The sequence below is a fragment of the Apiospora kogelbergensis genome (genome assembly GCF_038363985.1).
Source record: "Apiospora kogelbergensis strain CBS 113332 chromosome Unknown utg000002l_segment0_segment0, whole genome shotgun sequence".
Lineage (NCBI taxonomy): Eukaryota > Fungi > Ascomycota > Sordariomycetes > Amphisphaeriales > Apiosporaceae > Apiospora > Apiospora kogelbergensis.
The window spans coordinates 4,566,665-4,588,909 of record NW_027117419.1 but is presented as its reverse complement, the minus strand read 5'-3'; the positions used below and the strand labels follow the sequence as shown (position 1 = coordinate 4,588,909).

The 22,245-nt window shown below is 38.0% G+C and overlaps 8 protein-coding genes across 8 annotated transcripts; 4 read left to right on the top strand and 4 right to left on the bottom strand.

The window, feature by feature from the left end:
- Positions 1–33: 33 nt before the first annotated feature.
- On the bottom strand, positions 34–699 carry PG998_004408 (uncharacterized protein; the record flags this gene model as incomplete). The annotated part of the gene is made up of 1 exon (XM_066871226.1): positions 34–699. One exon carries the CDS (start codon positions 697–699, stop codon positions 34–36), a length of 666 nt encoding a protein of 221 aa, XP_066734976.1.
- Positions 700–1,389: 690 nt separating this feature from the next.
- PG998_004407 (uncharacterized protein) lies at positions 1,390–2,861 on the top strand (the record flags this gene model as incomplete). The annotated part of the gene is made up of 3 exons (XM_066871225.1): positions 1,390–1,678; positions 1,786–1,916; positions 1,992–2,861. 3 exons carry the CDS (start codon positions 1,390–1,392, stop codon positions 2,859–2,861), a joined length of 1,290 nt encoding a protein of 429 aa, XP_066734975.1.
- A 648-nt stretch (positions 2,862–3,509) lies between these two features.
- Positions 3,510–3,884, top strand: PG998_004406 (uncharacterized protein; the record flags this gene model as incomplete). Its single annotated transcript, XM_066871224.1, has 1 exon — positions 3,510–3,884. One exon carries the CDS (start codon positions 3,510–3,512, stop codon positions 3,882–3,884), a length of 375 nt encoding a protein of 124 aa, XP_066734974.1.
- Positions 3,885–4,709: 825 nt separating this feature from the next.
- On the bottom strand, positions 4,710–5,012 carry PG998_004405 (uncharacterized protein; the record flags this gene model as incomplete). The annotated part of the gene is made up of 1 exon (XM_066871223.1): positions 4,710–5,012. One exon carries the CDS (start codon positions 5,010–5,012, stop codon positions 4,710–4,712), a length of 303 nt encoding a protein of 100 aa, XP_066734973.1.
- Positions 5,013–5,858: 846 nt separating this feature from the next.
- PG998_004404 (uncharacterized protein) lies at positions 5,859–7,286 on the bottom strand (the record flags this gene model as incomplete). Its single annotated transcript, XM_066871222.1, has 2 exons — positions 5,859–7,034; positions 7,095–7,286. 2 exons carry the CDS (start codon positions 7,284–7,286, stop codon positions 5,859–5,861), a joined length of 1,368 nt encoding a protein of 455 aa, XP_066734972.1.
- Positions 7,287–7,828: 542 nt separating this feature from the next.
- Positions 7,829–10,515, top strand: PG998_004403 (uncharacterized protein; the record flags this gene model as incomplete). The annotated part of the gene is made up of 5 exons (XM_066871221.1): positions 7,829–8,423; positions 9,439–9,614; positions 9,687–10,040; positions 10,118–10,337; positions 10,403–10,515. 5 exons carry the CDS (start codon positions 7,829–7,831, stop codon positions 10,513–10,515), a joined length of 1,458 nt encoding a protein of 485 aa, XP_066734971.1.
- A 131-nt stretch (positions 10,516–10,646) lies between these two features.
- On the bottom strand, positions 10,647–12,084 carry PG998_004402 (Clavaminate synthase-like protein; the record flags this gene model as incomplete). The annotated part of the gene is made up of 5 exons (XM_066871220.1): positions 10,647–11,121; positions 11,174–11,337; positions 11,410–11,495; positions 11,561–11,791; positions 11,850–12,084. The coding sequence occupies 5 exons, from the start codon at positions 12,082–12,084 to the stop codon at positions 10,647–10,649; spliced, it is 1,191 nt and encodes a 396-aa protein (XP_066734970.1).
- A 1,140-nt stretch (positions 12,085–13,224) lies between these two features.
- Positions 13,225–13,533, top strand: PG998_004401 (uncharacterized protein; the record flags this gene model as incomplete). The annotated part of the gene is made up of 1 exon (XM_066871219.1): positions 13,225–13,533. One exon carries the CDS (start codon positions 13,225–13,227, stop codon positions 13,531–13,533), a length of 309 nt encoding a protein of 102 aa, XP_066734969.1.
- Between the last annotated feature and the right edge of the window lie 8,712 nt (positions 13,534–22,245).

Below are 22,245 nucleotides of genomic sequence, written 5' to 3'. Positions count from 1 at the left end.
AGCCAGACGATCCGCTCCATCCGCCCAAGTAAATCATCCCAGTCCCCGGGTCAAAATAGGAAGAGCCCCCTCGGCCACCTCGACCACCAAGACCAGCTGATCCATGTGCGCCTTTCTTCCCTCCGCTGCCCCCTTGACACTGAGAGACAGGGGCAGCAGGAGATCCGTGTCGTCATAGTCCACATCGACGGTTATGTTGCCTGCTTGGCCTCCATCTGCTCCACTCGTTCCATGGCCCCCGTCTCCTCCTCGGCCACCACGCCCGCCACTGGTCCCGCTGCAGAAACGGCTGGCATCGGTCCCATCTCGACCACGGCCACCATCTTCACCATCCTCGCCGCGACCACCATCGCCACCGTCTCCGCCGTCGGCTTTGAGCACCATTGTCTGGTCTTTGGCTATCTCCCAGTATGTTTTCGTAGAGCGATCGAAAAGTTGGACGGCAGTTGGGGTTACTTGGGAACAGGACAATCGAACAGCAATATCCGTGCCAGGTGCGCCGGCGGATGGATGGCCAGCGGAATGTCCGTTCTCGCCGGCCTGGCCGCTCCGCGTAGATAAACGATACCAACGCCGCTCGCAAGCTAATGGGGTCAGTATACCATCTCCATTCCCGACACCTGGGTCGCCTCCAAACTTACCACCCGGGCTACCGTGGCGTCCACTAGCGTCGATGAGCTGGACTGTAGATGCAGCCATTGTTGAGGCCGAAAGACTGTGGAATAGCTGCTTTGCGTTCGAGTTTGAAATGAAAGGTATTAATAATATAGGATGCAGTGTACGATGATGCTGGTAAAGAAGGGGAAAAAGTAAGATCAGCTTTCAATCGTGCATCTCTGGGGCCGCCAGAGAGGAAGTATTTTCACTCATTCCGAGTCTACCTACTTATCTAGCTTTGGGTTATGCCTGGTTGATGTCGAGGCCCATACCGACGGAACTCTGTCGCACCTGCCAGTGATCAAATCCAACATCGAACGGCATTTCGTGCATGCTATCGTTCAGTCCCTTACCTAGGCTAGAGCCAGGAACATGACATGTTGGGTAACAGACACCCTTTCCGTGAACCATACGATGGTACCTACTGGCATATACAAACCTCTCCGCGCTTCGCCAACAAGGTTGGAAATCACTTGGAGCAGGGTACTTGTTTTGGCGCGACAGCCCCTAAACTCTATCAGGCGTAGGGGTTTCTCCCCCGCCAACTAATACCTACTCCGCTATTGGATGAATCATAGTGGCTCACCGTGGCTCATCAACAACAGACGTCACTAGTACATAAAGATCCATTCCAGCTATATAGCAGTGACAACTGTCTTGACAGTAACTTGGCGGTTCAAATCGATTAGACACATTCTCTAGTACAATCCTGCTGCACACGGCCAACCCACCATGTCGGAAAACCACGCAATCGTCTTTGGCGCATCCGGCCTCATTGGCTGGGCCATGGTCGACCAGCTGCTTGCCTCCTACCCGACTCCAGGCACCTTTGCCAGCGTCACCGCCGTGGCGAACCGCCCCATCGACCTCGCCGAGGCCCATTGGCCGAAGCCCGAAGCGGGCCGGCCGGATCTACGTCTCGTCTCGGGCATCGACCTCCGAGGTGATGTGGGCTCGCTTGCCGATACGCTCAAACAGCAGGCGCCGAGTGCGGACAAGATCACGCATATCTACTATTTCGGTGCGCCACCATATTATTCCCCCCTCCCTCCCTCCACGTAGGTGGGTGTTTGGGTTGGTATGACGAAGCAATGACGTTTCTAATCACGAAACGTAAATTATGTCTAGTATTTACTGCAATAGGTCAAGATCTCGAAGAGGAGGTCGCTGTCAACAAGAAGATGCTCCAGAATGTGATCGACGGAGTCTCCTCCCTCAGCCAGAACCTCAAGTTCGTCGTCTTCCCTGGCGGCACTCGTGTAAGAAAGAACACTCTTATCTTGACCCCGCATCACAGATGGAAATTAAGCTGAGCCAAAGAATGGGAAGCATAGGGTTACGGCATTTACATCCCAGGAGGCACATTCTCTGCGCCTCTTAAGGAAGATATGGTGAACAACTTACCTGCCGACTACGCAAAGACCGTGGCGTATCCCCAATTCAGGAACGTATTGACAGAGGCCTGCATAGGCAAAAGTTGGACGTGGTGCGAGATTTGCCCTGATGCTATCGTAAGTTTCCCCGAGCATTATACAAGATACAACGGGCCCAAAGTACTGACTGATTTCCTCCTTGTAAAGATTGGGTTCACCCCAAACGGCTCCCAGTTCAGCCTTGCTCTGCACTGGGCGCAATACCTCTCCTTATACGCCTACAATCACAGAATAGGTCCCCGTACACAGGCTGAAGGCGGCCCGGCTAAGGATAAGGCTGCAGCCGTGGAGGTGCCCTTTCCCGGTGTCACTGCAGGCTATGAGTCGCTCTGCTCCCCCGTTTCCGCAAGCACCATTGCGCACCTTGCCATCTACGCGGGCCAGAACCCCGAACGTTGCGGAGACGGGCGGCTGTTCAACATCGCCGACTCAGACGCGCCATCCAAAATGCGAGACATATGGCCCCGTCTAGCGGCCTGGTTCGGCCTGGTGGGCACAGGGCCCGAGGCCAGGTCGAACACGGAACCGCTGCCCAGCGAGTACGTCGAGCAGTACCAGGCTGTCTTTGGAGAGCACTGCCTGGGCAATGCCGTCAGGGGTGGCGTGGGTGCGGGTAGGAAGCAGCTAGACAGCGTGGGTTCGTGGTTGACCTTTGATAGACAGCTGTCGCTGGATAGGCTGAGGGACGCCGGGTTCAAGGAACGGAGAGATCCAATCGACGGATGGCTTGAGGCTTTCGAGATGTTTCGCAAGGCTGGATTAATATTGTAATTAATTTACAAGTAGATCTTACTACTGAAGTTAACTGGCATATGTTATTATAGCTCAGGGGGAAAAGGCATCCGGATCTCAAGGCACGCTGGGAGGATGGGAGGAAGCCGGCGAGACAACGACCAAGACGCCTTTCGGAAAATATTGCATTGCAATGGACGAAGCTGATTGGCGGTAATGATAACTTCCCTGATCCAAATATCCGATGCGGATCGACCTGATGTGGAATGCAAGGAGGCCTCCCGCTTACGATACAGCGTCACGGATCCCATTCACTGAGAGAAGACATTCAGGGGCTTAATGCTTATCCAGTCACCCATTATCACGCAATCCGCCGTATCGTTCAATTGCCTCGGTCTATGCAAGTTGTGAGACTAAATGGACATAAATGGTGCCGCCCGCTCTTGTTTATGGAAAAGACATGCTTCTATAACTCACATAAACCATCGCCATCATGATCAAGTCCATTTTTGCCGTCGTCTCCCTTCTCGCCTACACCACAGAGGCTGATGGGACCGGTCCCTATCCAGCTATATGATGCTCAACCACTCGAGCACGCACTCCATGCATATTAGGCAATCAAGTACTGACCAATCAACGGAGCAGTCGTGGTTCACTGAGTCAAGCCTGACCAACTTCACCATCTACATGCCGAAGTTCCCGCCACCGAGCCTCCAGCTCCCAGTCCTGCTATTCGCCGAGGGCGGCTGCCAGAATAACGGCACCAAGTACGTGCCTTTGCTGAACGAAATCGCGTCGCACGGCTTCCTGGTCATTACCAACGGACCACCCAACGGCACGGGCCGAACCAGCCCGCAATACCAGCGCGACAACCCGCCCGTTGGCCATCTAGGCATCTTCAACTCAGACTTCCTGTCCAGCGGCAAGTCCAACCCCAACCTCCCAAACGGCACCGTCAACGAGGGCCCCGCCACCATCGCCGAGGTGCACAAGCCCGTCTTTTACTTCTTGGGCGGGCCGGACAGCATCGCGTATCCAAATGTTCGTAACCCTCAATTCTGAAAAGAAACTATTGGGAAAAAAACTATTTCTGGTTTACGGGTGTGCCTCCGGTGCGATGAGAACGCATAACTTGCTCCAGTCCAAAACACCTAGAGCTGTCCACCTGCTCGCTGAGCCAACGAGCCGGAGGTCAGCCTTTTATTTCAGTGCCCAATTCCGTCCATTGCGATAGTTTGCGATTCTCTGCTGACAGGGCTCCAGATTTCCTGTCATTGCCCATTCATTGATCTGAGTCATAGTGTATTTGGACCTCGTCATCCGGGGACATCGGCTGGTACGACATCGGAAGGAAGCTGCAGGAGCAGCAGGGTAAAGGCGGTACCCAATGTGTCAACAGAGAGCCCTCGAGCCTAGATAACAAACCTCAGGCTTAGTCGTAATGATCATAAGCGTATTCATCCCAGTCGAGTCTCGATTTTCACGTTCCCCTCTAGACTACTGTAAAGAGATATCACCTCTTCACCTCTGCCTTCACCCTGGTCGGATGAGGAAGGCGCTTTAGCTCTCTTTCATAAGTCACATAAGAACCCCTATAAGGTCACTCTCAATTAATTGCGGGTCACATAATACACGAGAGGGTTCCAAGTTGGGTGCAGCTGCCCCTTATAAGTTTCTTTCAACTATAGCCTCTAGATAAGGGGAGCTATTGCTAGATATGATAGGTAGCACTACCTGTGATAACTCTAGCAAACACAAATGAAGGGTTAAAATATAAGAGTAAAATGAGCGAATAAAAAAACCTAGATACAATTATTTTAGTAAGCAATCGAGATACGAATAATAAGAAATAAGACGTACTGATATATACTGTAAACAGTACAGCTCTTATTTCTTAGATTTCGAGGAATTCTTGTGGGAAGACTTCTTGCCGCGTCTTCGCTGCTGTCTATGGCCTGTGGCCAGCTGTTGGTTCGCGGGCAACGCCTCTGGCGAACCATTTCCCTGCACATGCTCAGAGAGCGAGACATGTTCGCCACAGGCATCAAACCCCTCATCATGCCCAGTATTCTGAGCAGCTTGATAGGCGGCTTCATCTGCTACGTCCGGTTCACACCAGGCGCCGGCGCCCTGAACCCAATAGGCGTCGAAGTGCTGCTGCGAGGCCCCATCGGTGGTGTTAGATGACATGTCGTGGTTAGGATGTCGTGAATGGATAGCTGAGTATAGTTCGTTGGGTCTTGGGTAGGTCACAAGATGTGGGTTTTCTGTGTTTATGTCGAGAACTCAATGAAGATTCGGTTTCATCTGTTTTAGCCTTCACAGAGGAGACGGCATCGAGCGCTTTATAGAAGACCTCATAGTGTTGTATTCCACCAATTCTGCTGCGTCGCAGCTCTTCGAGAATTATCACCGGTCAGCTCTCGTGAGGCCAATAGCTCCATGTCGTCGGTGTGGATGATCTGGCGTGTCCCCTTCTCGCTGGTGGGCCAAAATAATCAATTTCTCCCCGGTTGGCGAGCAGTCCTAGGCGCAGCATAGTTGGCACAAGGCCAATGGTTGGCTTCATCTGTTCTGCTCCTGGCTACGCCTGGAGTGCATCGTTTTGACCGGTTGGCGAAGCGCCCCAGGTCCAGTAAACCGTCGTATAGGTGGTTTTAGACCGGCGTATGGCTTAATTGTCCGCCTGGAGAGCGCATTCTTGACCGGTTGGCGAACCCATACGTGGCGCGGTGATCTATCACATAGGTGGCCCGAGGCTGACGCACGGCCCGACCTGCCCGCCTGAATGGCATCGTTTTGACCGGTTGGTGCATTTCAGGGTTGACGTACTGTAGCGTTACTTTTTGACAGGTTGCTAAAGTCAACAGCCCGGCGAGTTGGCAGCCCGGCAAACGTGAAGGCTTAAGTCTACTATAATCATGTTGGAGTCAGGTGTCCCTAGGGTGAAGACATTTGAGATTCAGCCATGATTTTGTAGTGATTAAACTATATAAATGGAAGCTCATCATGAAGCCTATGTACACCTCTGAATTTTCAGTCTTGGGCGGTTCCTCTGTGATTCCTGACCTCCAGAACTAGGAAGTCATCGTATTGGCCGGTGTTCGCAAACTTCGACTGTACATGGGCATCGGGACAAGCATTTTCCACCAAAGCCACATACTCCGCATAAGTACGATGGTGACCGCCAAATGTACTCATCACTAACAAATCCGACATGGCCGTACTGATAGTTGTCTTTGCCGCCTCAGGCTTAACTGAGTCGACAATGATCAGCGTTTCGGATCGCCCAAGGATGTCCAGGATATTAGACAAGATCTGTATACACTCTTCGTCGCTCCAGTCATGCAGGATCTGCTTCAGAAAGAAGGTTCGAGCACCCTTCACACCCGTATCCAGATCATCGTAGGGCTCAAACATATCGTGAGCTTCAAATCGAATGCGAGAACTCAGGTGTGATGGGCATTGGGCTCTTCCTTGGCTGATCACGCTCGGGTAATCACAAACAAGAAACCTTTGTGTCTTTAGCCGCTCTGCCATAAAAGCCGATGCGTGGCCAATGCCCCCTGCAACGTCGATGATTAGATCGGAGGCTGTGAGTCGCTGCAAAGGATATGCGGCCTCAAAGAAACGAAGACTGGCTTCAGCAACATGTGTCATGGCCCGGGAGAATCGCAATCCTCTAGGAGTATCAACCGTGGCACAATAGCGGTAGAAGTCGAGATCGCAGCCATAATATTCGTTGAAAGCGGTGTGGCCGGGAGTGGGAAGCCTGTAGCCGCGTTTCTGCAATAGCTCCGGCAAAGTGAAGCAGCTCTTGAAGCTCTCATCGAGTCTATAGGTTGAAATGTCATGTAAGCAAGCCAACGCGCATTTCATCAAAACCGTAGCTTGGGATACCCACAGAGATGCTAGCAGATCGTTGAACGAAGGCTTTAGAAGGCTTTTTGACATGGCAGAATGGGCCCAGGTTCGTTGCTCCTTTTGTTGGAAAATACCCCGTTTGCTTAGAAGGTTCAAGACCACACCTTGAAATGCAGCTGTTAGCCACCCAACTGTCATTTGTATACGGTTTTCAAGCTTACCAATAATAGTTTCATTAGCATGGCTCCTCTCGGCTAGAGAAGACACAGGCACACATGTCCCATCAACAGGGACGAGATGTGCCAACTTGAGATCCAAGCATATTCGCAAGGCAACGGAGGCTGTATACTGAGGTTCATAGGTCAGCTTTTACTTATAGAAGATATGCAGAACCTCACGGCCACTCACCCCTCGCGCAATGTCCTTAACTGACTGGGATGGATCGGAGGTGGCAACAAGAAGATCTGTGGCTTTGGAAACGAATCCAGATTGAATAGCGAAGGTGGCGGTGTTATCAAGCTTTCCACTCTTTAAATCCTCCAAGTCGGCACTCATGCCTTTTAGGAGGTTTGAGAGATTGTCGCAATTCCAAGGAGTCATGGCGGATCTCAAGTGTAGGGCGCGGTAAGTACTACCGGTAGTAAAGTCTTCCCAACAGCTGTACATACACTACATGAAGGGGTTTTATATAGTAGTAGCATGGGGTTATCATCTACCTTATAGACAATTTGGATTTCAGCGTTTACCTGACAGACGATTGAATAGCCTGAATGAGGAGTGATTGCCACGTCCAATTATATGTGTGGGATTCGCTAGCTCTAACCGGTGACTTTCGTAGTCCCCCGGCCCCCGCTAATGTAATAACTTCATATTCTACTAAGCAAGATTCTTAACCGCATTCCCTCAATTCTCACCGGTTAGGAGTGGGGCTCACACCTGTTTGCCATTGGGTAGTGTGCATCCATGTCCCTCATTGGTGACACTTGGATACGGCTAGGGACAGCGGCGTGGAACACACTCCCTCCACGGGCAGCCTCTACAGCTATCGCACATCATCTTGTGACCAGTCAGCAGTTGACGGATTTCGATCTTACTGATCGAAAACTGACGCTGGTGCCGCCAAAGTCACACACAATCACCCGATGTACGATTTGGGAGATGACGATGGCGCCGGCCCTCTGTTTCCGTCGGCTGAAGACTGGCTAGACTGGAGCAACCAGCCAGAGGTCGACCTCTCTCTTGAAGAACTCCTCCGAGACTTCCCCTGTGCCGCCTTCGAGCCCACAGAAGCTGATACACTTCGACAACAGCGCGACCAGAGTGTTGATGGGGTTGTCCCACCTGACGGCCAGATACCACACCACGCGTTGGGGGAGGGAACCAACATGTTTCGAGCAATATCAGATGATCACCCAGACACTATACCACAGCCTCCTGGCCGCCTTCCAGATGATTTGGTCGCTCAAAACAACTCCGCCACTCAAAATGAGAACAGTGCTACCATGTTGATGAACATCCAAACAGACGACATGCGTGATGTGTTTGGAAACATCAGTCCCATTGCATACGTGGGAGGCAGCGAGGAGCTCAGATTAGACTCTTCTGACCTTGAAAAGATGCGACGCATGGAGCTCCACCTCTCCGAAAGGTCATCAAGTAATACCGACTCTGTCAGTCCCCCTTCTGGCCACATTCAGCCAGAAGTCAACAATCAGTTCCTTGGAAGCCATTTGGACGGTAATACAAGGGTTGACGACACCCATAAATATACCTGGAATGAAGATTTGGGAATGCTAATATCCACAGGGGCGGCGTCTAGCATCTTGGCAGATGTAAACCCTAACACACGAAGCCACCTGATGGAAAGCCTTCTCGGGGACCCCATTTTTGGGGACAACTTATGGGCGCAACATGGGTTTCTAGAAGGAAGAGAAAGCTCCGGCTCGTACCCCAGGATCATGACACCATCTGGGACATCGTCATTGCATGATACTCATACACATTCCAGGCATCAAGAGAGTAGCGGCGGATCAAGTTCTCGTCCCGGGATCCTCACGCCATCCGGGGACACATCATTGGGGGCGTTCCTGAAGCCTCTAGTCAAAACGCGCCAGATTGTGATGCTCAACAAGTCTTGGGCTCGGACACACTCAGTGGAACCTACCCAACCGAGACAAAGAGTCCAGAACTCCTACTACCATCGTCCACGAAAACCAAGGCACGGAAGCGACGATACGCATCAGAAGAGCTGGACAAAGTGAATAGTGTCAGAGCCAGTTCAGCATGCATAAGGTGCCAGGTAATGAGAGAAGCAGTACGTTGTCCCTTAATAAGTGTATCCGAGATCCGATCGTTGTGATGAGAACTAACCAATACCAGTGCAGCGAAGATATTGGGCCCGGCCCCTGCGACCGGTGCTTACAAATAGAAGGAAAGGAAAGATTATGGGTATCTCCATGTTTTCGTGGCCAGCTGACATCGTCCATGTTTTTCAGAAATGGTGAGTTTACCAAACCTTTGTCTCCATCATACCTCAGATTGATTCTAAAAAAGCGAAGTGTCGATACGGTTTCCCAATGGTTCGAAAAAAGCAAACGCAATGGCATGGCAAAGATAGACCTAGGATTGAGATGTTCTTCCCTCCCTCCTATGGACTTGACTACAGCTCAGCGCCATCAATCTTCCTCGAGTATAGGAGATTCCGTCCCTCTGCAGGGGACGTCTTGAAAAAAGTCCTATCCTACTCCTGAAGGTCCGCGTGTACTCGCGTTGCCTCCCTACACCCTTTCGAAGGGGGAAACTGCGCGGAAGACAATGGAGAGCTTCTTCGCGGCAAATTTCGAGTTCCTCTTTCCAGAACTCAAGGTTGGCAGTGTGGGGGCTGTATTTGGTGATACCTTTGACGAGGCGAAACGCTTCAGCAAGGACGTGAGTATTTTTTGTTATTGAACCAGTCTCTACTGGCGTCAAACCCTTCAAGGTTGACTGATCACATTATAGAGTGAGATGTTATCGAACGCGCTGCAGGTTGCGGTTCTATCAAGACTGGCATCAAAGACCTTCTCAATACGAGGAGAAAAGGATCTCGGCATTCCCTCTGATGAACACCCACTCTCCCCATACTTGGGTCGCAAGCCTGTGCCTGTGATGGTGGACAGGGAGATGTTCCTCACGTGGCTATATTTGATGAACAAGAAACAGAAGGTTGTTCTGGCCCAGCTGAAGCGGAAGATTATGCTGAGGAAGCGTGAGCTCTGGTTCGAGATATTCCTAACCGTGTTCGTCCTTATGAGCAATCTGGAGTTCTGTTACCAGCACCAAGTACGGAAGCTAAAATTGCACCAGGATGCGGCGGTGAGTCCTCACCTCTACAGACGTATCCCCAAAAATATGCCTGGAAAAATTCGTTGAATCCATCTAATCATGAATAGGGGCCTGGGGACCTTGTTATTCCAGGTCCTACGGAAGAGATGCTGGACAAGTGGCGATTCTCGGCCGAAAATCTTGTGGCCCACTTCGCTGTCATATGCCAAGGTCAGCATCCTCTCACACTCAACTGGTCTACCGAAGCCAATAGCACTGCCGCTGGATTGGACGCAACATCCACCCAGTATATGGTTGACCTGGTCACAAAACTGAACTCTATGGCATGTGAGTAGCCCCGAATTCATAGCTAGCGATTCAGATAATACGCATATACTAATATCTCCATAAAGGGCCGGAGTTTCAGAATATGGAACTTTCTAGAGCTCGACTTGAGCCTCTCTATTGGATCTCAACTATATTTCAGACACCGCACACAGGAATTATGGCAGGCAGATCAGTGTAAACGAGCGTTTTCAAATGAAAGTATTCGACTTAAGAGTTCAATCTTTCCGAGAGTCCAACCTTCCCGGTGAAGAAAATATAACAAATGAACAACTGAAGCATAGACATTCATGGTAGGCTACAGAGAGAAGCCTAGGGGCTCAAGATATATGGGAGGGGCTCGAGTGACCATGGGAAACACTCCTCCTCAACATCATGGTCATATAACCCCTGGATAACAGCATCAAGCTCCCGGGGAAGTGACAAGTCGTCCCCCTCGTTCTTCAGAAACATACGCAGGAGGTGTCTGCGACAACCCATCGGCTGTTGACATTGGAATGCTTCTCTGCCATGGAGCAACGCCAAGTTGTTCACATACTGAATGTCCCCCGTCTTGAACTCGAACGATAGCGCAAGCTGGTTCGCCAGACTCTCCAGTGTATCTAAGGCCTCGATTTGTGCGTCCGTAAGCGGTTTGAGACCAGTACGGCGAGGGTAGTCTGGAAGGCCGATGAGAGGTCTCCTGGAGTAATTGAGGAAGTTGTGCCCATTATGTTCGTGTAGGAGTGGACGTTCGGTACTTGTGGGTTCGTCTTCGGAGAAGCTATTGCACCCGGGCACGTCAGTACTGGTAAGAAAGGTAGATGGTAGAGGCGCGAGATGGATTGAGTGGAACTTACCTGTCCCATTGCCAGTCTTGACGAAGGTTGCTGATGATATCTGGTCGCTCTTTTTGCAGGATCTCAATGATCTTTTGCGACGAGGCCAATCGGGAACGACCGCCGACAGGGACCGAGTGCATACTGTAGAGACAGAGTACGTGCCCATTGTCGGTATGGAATGGCTAAATTTGTCAATTCAGTTGGTCTCATGGCAATCTTGAAGGGAAATATAAAAGAGGAAAAAGCAAACTCACTAGAGATAGGTTCTGGTTGCCTGATCCAATCCATTTGCCGTAGTGCGTCTCTTGATCCTCAGAGGATGACAAGTCGACGACGTGAGCTAAGCGAAATTTAGATAACCAGTTGCCTCTGGGGCGCGATTGAGGGTCGAGGATTTATACTCACTCAAGACGGGGCCACCGGGGTACTGAATCGCCCGCGTGGTGCTGATGTAGCTGGAAATCCCTACATAGAGGACAATGTTCATAGCATTACTGTACTGCTCTGGTGCCAAGCCCCGAAGAACGAAGAAGCCAAGATCTTGTGCAAGGCGCGTTCTCGCTTCGTATAGACGCGGTCCCAATGTCGGTAAGGGGAAGGAAGAAGGAGTAAGATGGCAGAAACGGTTCTTAGATTCTATACACAGAGGGCACTATTAGGCAAGGGAGCCTCATACAGTTAAAGGTTGACTCACCTATGTAACTTCTCGCTGCCTGTTCAGCCTCTTCCCTCTCCTCGAGGGTCAGTACTACCAAGTACTGTGATTCATTCACTTCAGCTCCTACCCAAGCTCGAGGCATGGAATTCTTGACATCGCCATCCCATGCACATGGCCCAGATTTACCAGGATTGTTGAGACTCTGGAGCTTTCGCTGGACTGCCGTTTCGGTAGTGAAGCAGTCGTCGTCATTGACACGAGACGGCGCCATGGTATCGGCACGTTGTAAGACTCAAGCGACACGAGAACTGTGGTAATTGGAAAAGGACTCGAATTGATAGTGAGGTCAAGACCGTTTGTCTGGTTTGGCTATGGGAAAGCAGACATCTTCATATGCTAACTGCATCGATTCGCCCAGCTCATAAGTTAGTTACTTAACCAGAATGGAATGAATACCGTTCCCCGCTTTCACATGTATACTCATGTCGGGAGCATACCATCCAAAACAATAGAGTGTCTCCTATATGGTGGGTGTGCAAGCCTCATCACTGGTGGAGATATGCCACTGGCAAGAGCGATGCAAGTACGACTTTATGGATACATACAGCCTAATCGATGTGACCCAATCATTCAATCAAGGCGAACAACTCGTACGATAGATCGCCAGGTTTTCATGTAGGCTGTTGTATATAATAAGTGCCCGAGGTAGCCTGCCTTATCAAGTCTTACTTCTGATGCAGCCGGATAAAAAAATCCTGATAAATGGTCACATTACTGAAGTTGCTGCATCAATCGGAAGCCACTAATTGGTGTGTGTTACACACCTCGTTCACGGACACGGAGCCTCACGGCTACGTTGCACCACACATCAATGTCCACGATATCATTGACGCATCGCAGCCCCCTCGAGTGGCGTTCGGTGAAGCTGTAACACACAATATTACGGCAGTTCCGTATTCATCTCGGTAAGTGTTGCGCATCGGGATTTGACACAGCTTCGCTTTCGGGCGTTTTAGCTACGCCCGGACATGGTGATGAGGCGTTCAGTCAGGAATATCATTCGTTAGCAGTGTTTGAGCCGGTCCGTGAGCGCTTCAAAAACTGCCCAAGTGTAATAATACCCTGGTCCCGATAGGGTTACTAAAGTCTCCCTATTAGCGAGGATTTACAGCTATCTACCGTCTTGAAGATTAGACATCGCATATAAAAGACAAGCCGTCGTCGGACTGAGAAGGTTTCTCTGCTCTGCACAACCACACAAGAGACCAGCCGAGACCTACTACACAAACGAATTACATATTTTACTTCAAAAAGTAAAGCCACATACTTCCCGGGTTCGTTCAATATACTAAATTTCACTCACCAGGACACCCCAGAAACGAATTTCAGATCAATTTACCTCGCCCAAAAGATGTCGAACAACAACATCAATGAAAGAGACGACGGCATGCAAAATGACAATGGGTTTTCCCCAGACGAGAAACGCTATGGCGAGAGCCGCCCAGACTGGAAAGGGAAAGACGATCCCCGCGCGGTTGGTGAAGACCAGAACAAAATACGAGAGCGAGTGGACAGAGTAGCTGCAAGTACAAAGGATAAGGAAAAAGAAGTTCGAAAGCAGCCAACGGATGCTGATGAGGGTGAGTGGACAGACTCGTTTTGGAAACCAGATGGAGCAGACGACAAGCAGAAGTGGACGAAGAAGGACGGATATAGCTAAGCAAGGCTATTATAGCAGGGCTAGTAGTGTATAATAACTAAGATTATACCCCCCCTTATTAACTTATCCCCGCATTTATAAGTTATTTTTAATATATTTTTAATATACGTATTTAATATATACGTTTAAATATATATAAGGATAATAAATTTATTTAAACAATTATAAATTCTTTATAATTTAAAAAGTTTTTATATAATAAAAAAGGGGTGTTATAAGTCTTTAAATATTATATAAAGTATTTAATAAATATAAGAATTAAGCTAATAATAATTAAAAATAAATAATATTAAATATTTAAAGAATAAAAAGAATTATAAAAGGGATTAAAGGTATATATTTTTTTAAAATTAAGTTTTTTATAAATAATTCTAAATCAAAAGTATAAGTAAGCTCTTTAATCGGGTTATTAATAATAATAAATAAGATTAAAGTAATTTAACCTATTATTATTATTATTCCGTTTATAAAAATTAAGTTAATATTTAAAGGGATTCGAATTTAATATCTTTTAAATAATATAAAGGTAGCTTTAAATATTTATTTTATTTTATTATTTAATTAACATACTTTAAAATCTTTAATTTTATTAATTAAATTTCAGTTATTAATATTAATTTATTTTAAAGTATATTTTATATTTAAATATAATTATCATATTTTTACAAATTTAAAGTTAAATATTAAATATTAATAAGATTTTAACTCTTTTAATTTAATTTATATTATAGTTTTTAATAATAATTTCAGGATATTTTGATTTAAAGTAATTTACATTTAAACTTTTATTTCAAAACATTAATAGTTTTTCCCTTTAAATATTCTGGAAATGGACTAGGTAATAAATTATTATAATCTTTTAATAATCTATTTATATAAAAGGTAGTATTCTTATTTAAGATTATTAAAATATTAATATAATTAATTTCTAAAAGACTTTTATAACTTATTATAAATTACTTTAACAGGATTATTCTCTATTAATATATATATAAACTATTTTAAAAAAACTATTTAAAACAAAAAATATAACGTTAGTTTTAATTTATTTAAACTTTTAAATTTCTTTAATATTTATTAAAAGCTTAAGCTCCTTTTAATTAAACTGTAGAGAAGTTTATGTAATGAGCGTGCTTTAAGAGCGTTACTAAAGGGTAGCTAAATACTATCTATTTTAAGGTAAGGAGAGAAAGCTTCATAAGAGCGGTATCTAAGCTGCTCGTACGCCCTTATAGATTTTAAGAATTGTATAACAGGACTGGAGTCCTAATATACGAACTCCAGAGCTATAATATAAATTAATTTAATTTAGAAGATTAAAGAATAATTTAAAATAATAAAATTATTATTTTATAAATACTATATTTTTTGAATCCTATATATAATTTTAATAAAGGGAATAAAATTAATAATATAATTATATAAATTATATTCTTCTTTTAAATATTTTTAAAAAATAAACTTTAATTTAATTTAATAATAAATTCCTAAAATTAATTAAATTTATTTAAAAACAATAAACTTTATATTATATTATAAAAATATTCCTTTATTTTCAAAATTTAATTAATAAAATATATACTTTTAAATAATACTTTAATATTATAATTAAATTATTAAAAATTATAAAATATATAACTTTCGATAATATAGTTTATTACCTCGCGGACTATATCACTTCGCGGATTACTCTTTTAATTCTATAACTTAATTAAACTTTAATACATAATAGCTCTATAACTATAATACTTAATTAATTTAAAGAAAGTCGAATCGTTTTAATAATTTAAATAACGTAAAATTTAATAAATCCTTTAAATAAAAGAACTATTACGAAAGTGTACGACATCCTTTATACAATTCTATATTACCGAATTAACGGTTAAACCTTATAACGTAAATGCCGATAATAATAATATAAATTAATTATAATTAAAGAGGAGGTACTATATAAATATATAATCGATTTAAATACCCGAAAAATACTTCTTAATATTATTAATATAAAAAATATAAATAATTTTTTTATAAAAGCGTATAACGATAATCGCGTCGGTAAGTATTAAATTAAATATTTTATTGATTATAATTTAGATTTAAAGGTTAAAATAAATTGGAAATACGATTATTAAAAAGCTCTTTATAAGGATATAAAGGTTATTTCCGGCTAGTTTATATTAGTTATAAATATAAAAGCTAAGTACAATATTATAGACGAAAACGTATAGAATTTCGATAAGACCGGCTTTATAATAGGTATTATCGGTTTAATATATATTATAATATACACTAATTAATATAAAAAATAAAAATAATTTAATTTAATAATTAAGAATAATTAATAACGATAAAATATATTAATTTATAAAGTTAATATATTCTACCGTTTTTAATCGTTTAAGACTAATATTACTTTATGAATTAATTACGCGAATATAATTTATTAAATAATTAAATAATTAAACCGACTTCTAACGGCTAGATTAATAATAAGACGGGTTTAAATTAAGTTAAGTATTTTAATAAATATATTAAAATATGAATAAAGGGTTATTACTATCTTTTAATTCTGAACCGTTATAAGAACTATATTTTAACCGAATTCGAGATATAGTATAAGGATAATAATATTATAATATTTAATATACCTCCTTATTTATCTTATTTACTCTAACTATTAAATATTATACTTTATTTATTATTAAAATATATATATTTAAAAGAAATCGAGCTATTTATAAAAGCTTTAATAAATTACATTATAAAGCTCGAGTTCTTTATTACCTTTAAAGTTATATATTTCGGTATTTTTACGGAAAATAATATTAAATCTAAATTTAATATATTTAATTTAATATTTTATAACTTAGATAAGGTAATTAATAAGCTAGATATACGTTTCTAAACGCTTATACCTAATCTATTATATCTAAAGACGGCTAATATTTATAACCCCTAAATACCTTCTAACCCTTAATAAATAACGAGGTACTCAGGCTTGTTAAAAAATAATTAAGACTAATGATTAAGACTAATAACTAAGTTTAGTCAGTAATTAAAGTCAGATTAAAGTTAGCTAACTGACTAAATTAGTCTAACTAAATTAGTTACTAACTAATTTCTACTAACTTTAGTTAGTCCACTAACTAAGATTAAGATTAAGGGCCTGAGTTTTAGTCAATTAAATTAGTCACTTTTTAGTTATTTAATTAAAAAAATTAAGATCTAAAAGAGTTATTTAAAGCTATTTATTTTATAATTGTAGCTCTTATAAATATTAAAATATATAAGTTTAAAGTATTTATAAAATTAATAAAAGTTTTTAAAATTTATATAATTTAAATTATATATTAATTATTAGTATAATATATTAATATAAAGTATAAATATATTTTATTTACCTATTATATATATATTTTAAAGTATTATTAATTTGACTTTATAAATACTTTCTTTTAAAAGTTAAATTTATTTAAATCCTAAATATTATAATTAATAAATTAAATGATTATGTAGTTACTTAATATATATTTAGAATATGTTTTACTTTATTAAAATTTATATTTTTATTGTTAATATATATTTATTATATATATTTAAATTTAACTTTATAAATCTTTTCTCTTAAAAGCTACTTTAAGCTTTAATTAGATTTCTAAAAGTAAAATCTTTATAAATCTTTAATATTTAAAGTATTTAATAAGGTAATAATATAATTGTTTAATATATATTTAGAGTTTATTTTACTTTATCATAATATATAATTAAAGTCTTAATATATATATTTTAAACCTTTTTAAATTTAACTTTTTATATCTTTTCTTTTAAAAGTTGCTTTAAGCTGTAATTAGATTTCTAAAAGTTAAATATTTTTAAATCTTTAATATTTAAAGTATTAAATAAGGTAATAATATAAATGTTTAATATATATTTAAAGTTTATTTTACTTTATTAGAGTATGTATTTAAGGTTTTAATATATATATTCTAAACTTTTTTAATTTTAACGTTTTAAATCTTTTCTCTTAAAAGTTACTTTAAGCTTTAATTTGATTTTTAAAAGTTAAATATTTTTAAAAAGTTTAATATTTAACTATTAAATAAGGTAATAATATAATTGTTTAATACATATTTAGAGGTTATTTCATTTCAATTTAATATATAATTAAGGTATTAATATATATGTTTTAAATTATTTTAAATTTAATTTTATAAATCTTTTCTTTTAAAATTTACGTTAAGTTCTAATTAGAATTTAAAAACTTATTTTACTTTTAATAATTAATAACTTTATTAATATAATAGGTAAAATTACCGTTTTTTAAATTTCGAACAGCTAATAAATTAAGGAATATCCTAATCTCTAAAAATATAGGACCCCGCTTTATAGCTAAAAATAAATTTAAATATTCTAGCTACTTTTAAATCTAATTTAAAGCTGGATTTAAATATAACCCTTATATATCGACCGGCTTACTCCCCTAGTATAACGAACGGCTATCGGGTATCTAAAGAAACTTAATAAACGTACTAGGGTTTATATTAGCTAGATGAGAGAGTACTTAAACGTATAAAAGACTCCGTCTCCTAATATAATAGGTAATATCCCTTAATTAATAATAGAACTTAATTAAGGGTATAATAAATTATTAAAGTAATATACCTTATTAATAGGTTAAAATTAATATTTAAATTAATTATTAAAGTAAAGAGTATCTATATAAAATATATAAGAAACGTTTATAATTATATATCTAGTTCCTCCTTTATTAATTGGAGGGGATCTTATAGCTCTCGCGAGATCCTATCGAGCCGGATCTCTAAATCTCGTCGAGATCTTAAGAGCTGTTACGTAATCCTTTCTTAAAGTTAATTAGTATTTATATATTATCCTATACCTACTATCCTAGCTACGCTATCCTAGTTATACCGTCCCTTTAATATTATCCCTTTTTTATTTAATTTAACGTTAATCGTCGTTATAATATTAATTCTAATATTTTATTTAAAGGTATATCGGTTATTATAATTCCGTACCGGTAGTAGGTACTAGCTGTTTAATCGGGTTAAGTTATAATACTATCCCTCCCCTCTTTATTACTTTATCCTTAAAGTAATTAATCGTTATAAGTACTTAATCCCGTCGTTATAAAGGTATTCCGTAAATCCCCTCCTTTTTTTTTTTATTATAATATATATTTATTATATCGGATTATATTAAAAAGTATTATATATTAAAGAAACCGAAAATTAAAAAGTTTTAAATTTATAACCTTCTTATTTAAATTATTTTTAAAAACTTTATTAAAATATTTAATAATTATTTTTATTATATTTATTATAGTTTTTTATATAAAGTTTCTCCTAAAGATTCTTTATATTATAAGAAGTACGTTATAAATTATTAATTAAATTACGATATAGGGTTTTTAATTAAAATTTTATTAAAGGCGGCGTTTTAATATTTTAAATTAAAGGCGGAGATCGAGGAAGTAGAAGAGCGTTATTATAAATTAAACGCGAAAGTTTAGTATTTATATATATAAAAGAAGATATAATTTAAGAAGATAATACGGGCCGTTTAACGCGGGATCTCTATTATTAAGGAGTTAAAGCGCGTAAAGCGTAAAGAGGCGAAAGAAGAAACTCGTTATAAAGCGGCGGTTAAACCGGTTCTTATAACGGTTCTTTCGCTACCCTCGGGCTTCACTTTAAATTAAGGTAAAGTATATCCGGATATCCTGTTAGAGCCGTTACTATTAATTAAATTTAACTTTATTTTATTTTAAACTTTTAAAATTCCTCCGCGGTATTTTTTAGATATTTCTTAAATTCTTAAGTATTATCCTCCGGTAGGTAATCTTTTTATTAAATAAGGTATTAATTCTTTCGTCCTTTTTTTCGTTTTTCGAGAATTTATTTAATTTTATATTTATATTAATTTATTTTAATTTCTAATTATATATCGATTTTTATATTTTTAAAGGCTAGTTTAAGTAATAAGATATAAAATATAAGGTATATCTATATTATTTTAAGTAATAATAATTAATAATTAATTTCTAAAATAACTTTTACGATTTTAAATAGTTTAATCTTTTTAAAGTTTAATTTATTATTTAGTTATTTAATTTTAATATTTTATTAGAGGAGGTAAACTTTTTCTCCCTTTTTAAAGGTTAGTCCTTTTAATTTTAATTAATTAGTATATTTCTTTATTTTTTTTTAGAAGAAAGTAAAATCTTATTATAATATAGTTTAAAATTCTTTTAATTTTTCGATTTAAGTAGTCGTAATTAGTATTAACTCTCTTTCTAAGGGTATTTAAATAATTTCGGGGTTATACTTATAATTTACTCGGAATAGTAATATATATATAGCTTCGTTATCTATATTATTATAAGTAAATTATATTATAAGTAATAATAATATTTAATTATTTTACTTATAGTTAATATAATATTATAAATATTATTTTAAAGTTTAATTTATCCGCTCGGTTTATTTATTTATCTAGCGGTAATAAGCCGTTAATAATTTATATTTAATACCGAGTTATGTTATAAATAACTTTTAGAATTTAATAATAAATAGCTTATCTCGATTTAAAATAATTATTTTTAATAACTTATACTAGCTAACGATAGTATAGAAGAATATATAAGTTAAGTCGCTAGTATCACTTAACTTTATATATAAGAGGAAGTAGGCATACTTTATAAATTTATTAATAATTATTAGGATATTATTATATTTAACTTTAGTTAACGGTTCCTTTAATAATACTAACTTAATTATAAAGTTAAATACGATAACTTTTTATACTTTATTTAACAATAGGATCGGCTATAATTCTTTATAGGGCTTATATTTTATAGATTTAACTTTGTTATATAAGTTATAATCGCCGACTACTTTAGTTATAATTAACTTTAAGTTTTTATAATTAAATTACCTAGTAATTCGTTTTTAAGTTTTAAATACTTTTTAATATTTATATATAAGGTACTTATAGAATTCTTTAATAAATTCCTTTTAATATTATTCGGGGATATAAATCTTATTATAATAATATATAATTTTATTTTTAATACTAAATCTATTCTTTATCTAATCGGCGAAGTTAAGGGTCTTTAAAGTATATTTTTTAAATTTAATAATTTATTCATTATAATATTAAACTCAATTAATAATATTTAAATATCGAGATAGTACTAAGTTATTATTTTAATCTTATATAGTTAAAGATAATATACATTTTAAATAGTACTTCCTTCTAATAATCCGGTCGTTAGTTAAAGGTATCGGCCTTTCCGTTATTACTACCTTTATAATAAATAATAACGAAGTTAAATTTTAATACGAATTTAAATTATTATATTTATTATTTATTTAACTCTTTAATAATAATAAACGTAATTAAGTTTTTATAATTAATATAGACCTTTATTAATTTTATAATTCCACTAAAGTAGTATCTCTATTCTTTAAAGGATTTAATAATAATTATTAACTCTTTATTATATATTTAATAATTAAGCTCTAATTTATTTAATTTCTTTAAAAAAATATAATAAGATATAATTTTCTATTATTATCTCGCTAATTTAACTAGCCTCCGATTATATAATCCGATACATCGGTTTCGATTTTAAAGGGTTTTACGGGATCTATTATATAAAATATTAATTTATTAATAATCCGCTCTTTTATAATTTAAAAGGCTTTTATTTCTTTATCGATTTATTAAAATAATTTATCCTTCTTTATTAAATTTATTAAATGTATCGCTAATTTATTAAATCCAGGGATAAATATCCGATAATAATTAATTAATTTTAAAAAGGATCTAATTTTAATAATATTTATAAGTATAAATTATTCCTTAACTATTACGATTTTTTAAAAGTTCTATTCGGATTTTACCAAGGGATATAACGTATCCTATAAATATAACCGTTATTTTATAGAACTCGTTTTTTTTTAAATTAATTAATAAATCTATATTTTATAACTTTTAAAGTATTAACTTTATATATTCTTAATATTATTCCTTATTCTTAAAATAAATTAAGATATTATCGAAGTAAATTACAATAAATTTATTAAAGTATTTTTATAAAACATAATTAATTATTACTTAAAAAGCTAATTAAAGCGTTTATTAAACCGAATAGTATTACTTAATACTCGAAATAACTATATTTAATTTAAAATATAGTTTTTTATTCTTCTCCTTCCTTTATACAGATTAAGTTATATATATTAAATAAATTAAGTATTATAAAGATTTTAATATATAGTAGCTTATCTCATAAATCGCTAATTAAAGGTAAGGGGTACCGGTTCTTAATAATAATTTTATTAAGTTTATAATAATTAATATATATATATTATTTAAGTTTCCTATCTTTATTCTTCTTTAATTTAAAGAGGATAGGGAAACTTATTAGTAATATCGAGGGTTATATAACTCCTTTCTCGAAGTTATTTATAATATATTCCTTTAAAATTATTTCGTACTTTTAATTAAATTTATATATAAATATAAATAAAGGTTCCTTCCTATCTTTAAAGGATATTTTATAATCCTATTATATATAAAGCGGTAAACCTATTTCTAATTTCCTATTAAAAAAAGCTTTCGAATTACCGGTACTTTTCTAATATAATCGTTATAATATTTAACTTTAATTCTTTAATAATAATATAT